Source organism: Salvelinus fontinalis, chromosome 33 (genome assembly GCF_029448725.1).
Source record: "Salvelinus fontinalis isolate EN_2023a chromosome 33, ASM2944872v1, whole genome shotgun sequence".
Lineage (NCBI taxonomy): Eukaryota > Metazoa > Chordata > Actinopteri > Salmoniformes > Salmonidae > Salvelinus > Salvelinus fontinalis.
The window spans coordinates 38,593,498-38,603,091 of record NC_074697.1 but is presented as its reverse complement, the minus strand read 5'-3'; the positions used below and the strand labels follow the sequence as shown (position 1 = coordinate 38,603,091).

Here is a 9,594-nt window from a genome sequence, read left to right as displayed (position 1 = left end):
CGTGATCTTTGTTTTATTCAATCCACCTCCTGACGTAAGGATCTGCACATCTCTGCCACTTTGCTCCCTCTGCTGGCTACAGGGTTTCTATCAGACTCCCCTCCTCACACAGCTCCTTCAGTACAGCTGGTTTTCAGCAGAGGGCGTAAGAATGCTAAATCATTTCTCTCAAACAGGAAATGCATCTCCAGCATTATCTCTGACCCATGATCTCTGAATCTGTTCTAGGCCTACTCTTTATTATAACAGGCATGAATGTTACAATATGTTTAATACAATTGAAAACACCATACCAATTTGTGTTCTTACTGTTATTGAGCGTGATCTTGATTGGACACTACCAAGTGTCATTTCAACTGAAGAACATCATCCACAGTCACACCCAGAGAGTAGCATACTGATATAACTTGTGTTTGGCAAATAAACTCTCATTTAATAAACACCTCAACAATTCCTTCGCAACATGCATTAATTCAGTAATATAATGGCTTTACTTGTAAGTAGTGCATAAAACATACTGGATTAGAAATCAAATGCAATGACAGAAACAAACATTTGTCACTTTTAGTTTTTGCAGAGAGAATTAAAAAATCCCTGAAATACACATTCACATAACATAGATCAATCAATAGTGCATTTTAAACACAGAGACAACATACTATTCAAATAAATAACTCTCTTGTGCTACTGGCAGAGAAAGTTACATTTCCTCACATCTTTATTATGAGAGGAGTAACACTGTCTTGTTTAAGTGTCTAGCTACCTCCCTGTGCATACTGCTGGTGCTCTTTGGTGTTGAAGAAGGCAAAGAATATCTTCCTCCAGCCCATGGCGTTGGCTAGGGCCTCCATGTCAGGTGTGAGCTCATCACAGCGACTCCTCACAGTCTGTTCCCAGAACTCTGGCGAGTTGCAGAGCTGGGATAACCCATTCCGTATTGAAATACAACACACACACACAGACAGACAGAGAAACACTAGCTCACTAACTAAACCCAGATTATATTTTCCTGACCGTGTTGTAGCCTAACTAGGGCCCTGAGGTTTTCCTTGTCCGTTCAAAAAACTCAGGGCCCTTAATGAAATAATGTGCAAATGAAAGAAATGTGCTTTTGCAAATGATTTGGCTACACACTATGCACTGGTTTCCTGGACACATATTACACCTAGTCCTGGATTTAAAAGCAATTTCAATGGAAATTCTCCTTAGATTACACTTTTTAGTTCAGGAGTAGATTACATTTGTATCTGGGAAACTGGCCTTTTGGGTTTGTAAAACCTAAGGCTCACCTTGTGGAATCTCTTTGTGGTCTGTGCCAGCTGTGCTACGTCTTTCAGTTCCAGGAAAGCCAGGATTTGGAGCAGTAGGTCATTGGGCAGGCGCTCCAGGTAGTCAAAGTTCCCTTGGCACAGTGCTTGGGTGTACTGTAGGATCTGCTGGCCAAACACCACACCTACCTGTTCTAGAGACGGGGAGTACACACCTACTCAGGGCAGTGCACTTTTCAAGACCCCCAACAGAACCATGTGCATCTACACCTAAAGAAATAGAGTAGGTGATGTAGGCGTAATATTTAATTGCAGAGACTTGTAATGGAAACCTTACGCTGCATGCGGGCATCATGCAAAAAGTCATTGTGGGTCATCTTATTTTCTCCAGGTGCAGCACCCTTGAATTCAATCCGCAAAGAAATCTTCCACGATCTCCATGTCACCTGAAGAAAAATTCAAAAATACATAGGCCTGTTATACAACTCAGTTCTTTCAAATCATCAGAGCCTTGTAATTAAGCTATATTCAAAGCATGTTGAAACAGAAAGGTTACTTGCAGAAACAAATGTAGCACTTTAAAGTACAATCATGTCAATGGAGAGCAACACTACCAAATCCAGTGCTGTCTACCATGCCTGCTGTGCTAATGTGTAGCCTTTATCCACAGCCACAGTCCAGCATTGTGCACTTTATCTGTTTTTAACTCCCTGCAATCCGAAGATACATATCAGATGGATGATCAAATATAAGAATTTACCTCAGTTTTAGTGACAGTAAGCTGAAAAAAATCTTTTGTCGGAGGTGGACCCTGACCATTTATTTCAAACACTTTCTTCCCAAGTAGAGACGCCATTTTAGACGCTAAATAGTTACCATGACAACGGAGAGAACCGCAAAATATTTAGTGTGATAATGACAGTGATTATGTTCGCAATTGTATACATTGAGTAATTGCTAATAATTTAAGTATATAAATAATGTAATGTATATAAAACAATGTCATGTATATTTTCGAGAAACAGTTAGTGGATTAGGGGGTCACGACCCAGCGGATTAATATTTCGCATCTATCCTAATGTAAGAGATATCATTTTAAATTCTCTAAACACAACCGTAGACAATATTAAATACATTCGCTAAATTGTTATTGAATACATGCATTTATTTGGATCAGGTTCTGTTCAGTGTCGACTTTAACAACTCGAAAGTAGTTCCTAGCGGAAGAATGGGGCACTTTAGAGCGGAGGTATATTGCAGTTGCAGGTCCCTCAGCTGATGTGAAGGCTGAGAGAGTGAAGCTGGTGCACTGTCTGTTACAACTACAACACTGGAACAAATAGGTAATAACATAATATATATAACGTTCAGTGGCATCTTATTCAATAGTTTGAGGGGCTCATTGAGCGTTTAAGACTGAAATACTTGTGAGGAATGGAGAATCCGTCTCGCGAAAAAAATATGGTTTCCAATTGTCATCTCTCGAATCCTGTTCCTGCTTTCCTGTTTTTTTGTGTCTGTGTGTGATGCAAGCAGCAAAGAAGGTTCAGAGGCCATTTCGTTTTGCAACTTGTTTTGCCATAAACATACATTAGGTAGCTAGTGAAACAAAATAAGCTCGCTAACCAAACAACTCTTTAATTAGAAATAGCATAAGGTTAGCCTGTCGGCGAAACAAACATTTTAGCTAGTTAGTTGACTACCAGCTAGCTAACGTTAGCAAGCTCGCTATCTAGCTAACGTTAGCAATTATCTTAGTTAGCAGAATGCTTTCAGTTAGCGACATTTGTTAGCCGGGTAACACTCACTTTAGCCACATAACCCGAATCATATCGGGTTAAGGTCAACATGTAACATTAGCTGCCTAGCTAATATTAAAAAAGCGGCTAACTAACCTTAACTTTTTAACAGGTGGTAGGCAGCTAACGTGTAATTTAATATTACGTTCCCCATTAATAAATCTAACGTTAACTATGTTTGTTTGCCAACACTGTTAGCCAGCCAGCTAACGTTATATAGCAAGGTAACATCGTCAGGCTAGAGAGAACTAAGCAACCAACTAACTTAACAATGCTAACTAGCAGCAAGAAAAACGTTAGCTTCCTATTTGGCTAGGATAGTTAACGTTAATCAAGTAAACGTTTGTTTAGCTAGCTACCTTAGGTAGCTAACGTTACTTTGTTAAATATTGCGTTTATTACACGTCGACAGCTGTTATATTACTGAGGCGATACAATAATTATCAACTAGCCAGCGAACTACCGTTAGCTATTTAGCTAGATTAAAGTAATGTTTTGTATTTAGTTACTGTTCGCTAGATAACGTTAACATATTGGATAATGCTGTGTGAATGTCGTTGGGTGAAGTTTCCGACATTCCCTTTGAAAACACTATTGCATTAGCGTAACTGTCCTAACCAGAAAGCTAGCTAGCTAAAGGTTAGGAAGCTTGTTAGCTAGTACAGCTGAGTCCTCTGGTGCGAAGTTAATAATAGTCCGACCGATGCTGTCATTTTCGATGGAAAGCTCAGGTAATTGTTATTTAGAGGACATTTGCCAGCCATTCCATTTGAGGTGGTTTCCATGCAAAATGTTTTATATAGCTACACATTTTTGTGCTGTTGTCTTGATAACGTTCGTTGAACGTTTTTACGACAACAGACCACCTACGCATTTTCATGCCACATAGATAACGTTACATTCATACATAGCTAGCTAATATGTTATTTGCGGACTAGTCCGCATTTTTATATAAATAACCAGACATCTTAGCTAAGTGTAACGCGATAACGTTTGAATCTGAAAGGTACCATACTAGGCTCTTTGTCTATTGCTAGCTAGCTAACGTTACTGTCAAACTGAAATTCCGGGACCAGGTTTGCTAACCACCTAGCTGGTGCTAACTACGTCAGATGAAGGCCTCTTTGTAAAACGAGATATAAATATATTAGTGTTGGCTAATAAAAGCTGGTTATAATGAAAGCTATTATATTAACCCAAGTAGTGAACTGTAGATTGTACAGGACTACAGTGGAACATGGTAAAACACCAATTGTCAGAGTTGGGACGAATAAATAAACAAAGACTAGGATGTACAGTCAGACAAGGCCTGGCTAAAATGGCCTTGCAAGCTTGCCAATTGTTCTTATTTTGTGATCAATATCGCAGTATTTTGGGTCTTCACATGAGTGATGGCATGAAGAATATGTAGCAAGTTTATCAAATGTGTTTGTTTTAACACGTGCATCATAATGAACTCCCTAAATAAATGTTCAAATCCCACCTTTGAGTCCCTTAGACACTTAACATGAGCATTTTTGCAATGGATAATTAAAGATCATACCTCTATATCATGATAATCTGAAAATACATATCGGATTAATATTTACTTAAACTCGCGTGTTTATTATAGTTTAGCTACTGTAACGTTACATGGTGAAGGCCCTTTACTGTTATGTAGCATAGGATTTTGTCTTGCTGTATTTTTAGTGCTAGGCCTGAAATATTCATTTCTCTTTGTGCCATATTTCACTGGAAATTTGCTGAAGTGGATTTGCACAGGAACTTTAGTGATTAATTGATGGTGATATTTTGCTTAAAGAAATGCATAGCTAATTAATGGCAGAAATGTAGATTTCTTTGCAAATCATCCTGTTTGTTTACCTACCAACTTACTGTGTTTACTCTAGGGCTGGGATATGCCACGGACCTCACGATATGATATTATCACGATACTTAGGCGCCGATATATGTATTGCGACTAACAATTCTATGTGTTGCGATTCGATACTGAGATTTTATTGCGATTTGATCTTCCAAAAATATTGGTCACTATATGTCTGCTGCAGAATGACAAGAGAAACATGAGAACAGGTTTTGGTCAGTCATGGAAATAAGTGTTGAAAACTAATTGGCTCCCTATTTAAAAAGATGGAGAACAAGCTATGATGGAAAAATACTGGAGTTTTGGTGTGGGTACAGCAAACAAGCACTAAAATAATGCGATATATATAATTTGTCCTGCATATCTTTTTGTACATCAATTAAACGAGTCAGCTTTTTAAGTTATTTCACTACATAGCCTATTTGTTTGATAAAATACACTTTAGAAAAATATAAATGCAACATCCAACAATTTAAAAGATTCTACTGAGTTACAGTTCATTTTAGGAAATCGGTCAATAGAAATAAATTCATCAGGCCTTTATCTATGGATTTCACATGAATGGTCTTTACCTTTTAGAAAAATGTAAAGGTGTGGATCAGAAAACCAGTCAGAATGTGGTGTGACCATCATTTGCCTCATGCAGCGCGACACATCTCCTTCGCATACAATTGATCAGACTGTTGATTGTGGCCTGTGGAATGTTGTCCCACTCCTTTTCAATGGCTGTGCAAAGTTGCTGGATATTGGCAGGAACTGGAACATGGTGTGGTATATGTTGATCCAGAGCATCCCAAACATGCTCAGTGGGTGAAATGGCTGAGTATGCAGGCCATGGAAGAACTGGAACATTTTCAGTGTACAGGAATTGTGTACAGATCCTTGCGACATGAATGGCACGACAATGGGCCTCGGGATCTCATCATGGTATCTCTGTGCATTGAAATTGCCATTGATAAAATGCGGTTGTTTGTTGTCCTTATCTTATGCCTGCCCATACCATAATCCCACCACTACAATGGGGCAATCTGTTCACAATGTTGACATCAGCAAACCGCTCGCCCACACGATGACACGTCAGCCATCTTCCATGTGCAGTTGAAACCGGGATTAATCCATGAAGAGCACCCTTCTCCAGCGTGCCAGGGGCCATCAAAGGTGAGCATTTTCCCACTGAAGTCAGTTACAATGCCGAAACCATGTCAACCATGTCAAGACCCTGGTAAGGATGACGAGCACACCGATCTTCCCTGAGACGGTTTCTTACAGTTTGTGCAGAAATTCTTCAGTTGTGCAAACCCAGTTTCATCAGCTGTCTGCTGGACTCAGACGTACCCACAGGTGAAGAAGTCGGATGTGGAAGTCCTGGGCTGGCGTGGTTACATGTGGTCTGCAGTTGTGAGGCCAATTGGACTTACTGCCAAATTCTCTGAAACTGCATTGGAGGTGGCTTATTGGTGGCCAATTGTGCTCTCCCTCAACTTGAGCCATCTGTGGCATTGTGTTGTCTGTCAACTGCATATTTTTGTGACTTTTTATTGTCCACAGCACAAGGTGCAACTGTAATAATGATGCTGTTTAATCAGCTTCTTGATATGCCACACCTGTCTGGTGGATGGATTATATTGTCAAAGGAGAAATGCTCACTAACAGGGATGTAAACAAATTTGTGCACTGAGATGCTTTTTGTGCATATGGAACATTTCTGGGATCTTTTGATTTCAGCTCATGAAACATGGGATTACCACTTAAATGTTGCATTTATATTTTTGTTCACTATAGAATATGGAATCTCGAAGTTGCCTGTTGCAGAAACAACGTTTTTCTTTGTGTGTGTGCGCACATGATCATCATACACCATATCACCTTCATTTGGAAGTGCATTATTGAATGTCAGCCATAATATAAGACATTGTCTTGTATCCTGATTTTTACTCGACGTAGACCCTATTTCCCAATGTGATTGTCTCCCTTTCCTTCCAATTAGGACTTTTACTCAAGGCTGTTAAGTTCCTCTGTAATATGTTTCAGTGGAAGTAGGCCTACATTGCATTGTCAAAATAAAGGTTAAATAAATTAAATTGGAAACTCCGCTAACCTGTTACTTTCAGCCTCTCTGGCATTCTCACCTCCATTCTGTCTGGTAGAAGACAAATGGGAATATCTAGTTTTCCAAATATCATTTGGTCAATTTATTAATTTCAAACTGCAGCATTTATCTTATGAAATCGAGCGTTTTTTAATTTCTATTCCGGGTTGAATTGAGTCTTGCACAACAAAGAACACGCCATTGGTATCTCAATAATATCAAGGTTGAAGGGAACTGTCAGTTATCCTACCCATGATTTGAATTCATGGCCCGTACGATATCACAATCATTCTCCTCCAATATAACTTGGCTGTAGATGCGTGGGTTGTTTAGTAACAATATCGATGCATGCACATCTTCGGGGCAAACAAGTCAACTCCAAAGGATTATTGAAGTGAAATGTACATTTATATATTTTTTTATTTAACCTTTATTTAACTAGGCAAGTCCAGCTAAGAACATTCTTATTTACAATGACTGCCTAGTCTCAATGTTTATTTGAAAACATAAATACATCTATAGTTTTTGGTTAGCTATCTAGTGAATTTTATTATCATAGAGATCAAAAAAGTCCAAATAAGACATGCTATCAAGTAGAGGTTGACTGATTTAATCGGAATGGCCGATTTTTAATTAGTGCCGATTTCAAGTTTTCATAACAATCGGTAATTGGCATTTTTGGATGCCGATTTACATAGCAATCCACGAGGAGACTGCGTGGCAGGCTGACCACCTTGTTACGCGAGTGAAGCAAGGAGCCAAGGTAAGTTGCTAGCTAGCATTGTTTTTATAAGAAGTTTAATCTTCACATAATCACTAGTTAACTACACATGGTTGATATTTACTAGTTTAACTAGCTTGTCCTGCGTTGCATGTAATCAATGCGGTGTCTGTTAATTTATCATCAAATCACAGCCTACTTTGCCAAATGGGTGATGATTTAACAAAAGTGCATTTGCGAAAAAAGCACAATCGTAGCACCAATGTATGTCACCATAAACGTCAATGCCTTTATTAAAATCAATACAGAGGTATATTATTTTAAACCTGCATATTTAGTTAAAATAAATTCATGTTAGCAGGCATTATTAACTAGGGAAATTGTGTCACTTCTCTTGCGTCGGGTGTAAGCAGAGTCAGGGTATATGCAGCCGTTTGGGCCACCTGGCTTGTTGCGAACTGTGAAGACCATAATTAATTTGCCATAATTATGACATAACATTGAATGTTGTGCAATGTAACAGCAACATTTAGACTTAGGGTTGCCACCCGTTCGATAAAATACGGAACGGTTCTGTATTTCACTGAAAGAATAAACGTTTTGTTTTCTAAATGATTGTTTCCGGATTTGATCATATTAATGACCTAAGGCTCGTATTTCTGTGTGTTTATTATATTATAATTAAGTCTAAGATGTGATATTTGATAGAGCAGTCTGACTGAGGGGTGATTGGCAGCACCAGGTTCGTAATCATTCATTCAAACAGCACTTTCCTGCATTTGCCAGCAGCTCTAAGCAATGCTTGAAGCACAGCGCTGTTTATGACTTCAAGCCTATCAACTCCCGAGATTAGGCTGGCAATGCTAAAGTGCCTATAAGAATATCCAATAGTCAAAGGTATATGAAATACAAATGGTATAGAGAGAAATAGTCCTATAATAACTACAACCTAAAACTTCTTAACCCGGAATGTTGAAGAGTCATGTTAAAAGGAACCACCAGCCTTCATATGTTCTGAGCAAGGAACTTAAACGGTAGCTTTTTTTAACATGGCACATATTGAACTTTTACTTTCTTCTGTTTTTGCATTATTTAAACCAAATTGAACATGTTTCATTTTGTTTGAGACTAAATTGATTTTATTTATGTATTATATTTTAAAATAAGTGTTCATTGTTCATTCAGTATTGTTGTAATTGTCATTATTACAAATATATAAAAATTGGTTGTTTATTTATTTTGAACATCCTTTTTTTTTTCTGCTTTTTTTGGTCCTCCAATAATCGCTATCGGCATTGAAAAATCATATTTGGTTGACCTCTACTATCAAGAACAAGACACAACTAGCTGACACAACTAGCTGAAACAAGCTACCTACATTTCCCCACATGGCACATTCTTGCTATTGAAAGATCAGATAGCTAGAAACAATTGTAAAACACAGCCTTTGCCCCATAGATGCACATTTTCATGACCCTGTCAGGCAAAACGTCCTCAGCTGGTCATTTTCACCACTGCAGCAGGGGAGGGCAAAAGTATGCTTATTTTGTGTAATGTTATATGCACCCACTCAATTGTGTATTGTTACCCCTGTATTTCATGACCCTACTCCCCAACACACCAACCCCACTTTAGTTGAGAAAGGAAATGGTGGCAGTAGGTGCATGGAACACTGAGTTGGTTCTCCGAAGACTCTGTATGCTTTCTTCAGTGATTGGCTATGACAAGCATACCCGCAGACTCTTAGTAATGGGATACCCCCAGTGACCTGGAGACGATGTAGACTAAGGACAATTGGGGGCTGTTCTCTGTTCTAATCTATACCGAACAAAAATATAAATGCAACATGCAAC

General features: G+C 38.6%; 2 protein-coding genes across 14 annotated transcripts in view; one reads left to right on the top strand and one right to left on the bottom strand.

Annotated features, from left to right (window-relative positions):
* Positions 1-9,594, top strand: part of LOC129832193 (E3 ubiquitin-protein ligase TRIP12) — a 58,071-nt gene that overhangs the window by 3,329 nt on the left and 45,148 nt on the right. For 11 of the 13 annotated variants that reach the window (XM_055896067.1, XM_055896066.1, XM_055896065.1 and 8 more), the window contains exon 1: positions 2,503-2,611. The exons of 1 other annotated variant lie outside the window; for it this stretch is intronic. The gene's annotated coding sequence lies outside the window, so the exon portion shown is untranslated. Of the gene's footprint in view, positions 1-2,502; positions 2,612-3,643; positions 3,799-9,594 lie in introns of those variants that run through there. One more of the 13 variants, XM_055896056.1, reaches the window with a different exon arrangement.
* Positions 58-2,285, bottom strand: fbxo36a (F-box protein 36a). The gene is made up of 4 exons (XM_055896086.1): positions 2,029-2,285; positions 1,606-1,714; positions 1,290-1,462; positions 58-917 (listed from the first exon to the last, which is right to left on the bottom strand). The coding sequence occupies exons 1-4, from the start codon at positions 2,122-2,124 to the stop codon at positions 756-758; spliced, it is 540 nt and encodes a 179-aa protein (XP_055752061.1). The 5' UTR covers positions 2,125-2,285; the 3' UTR covers positions 58-755.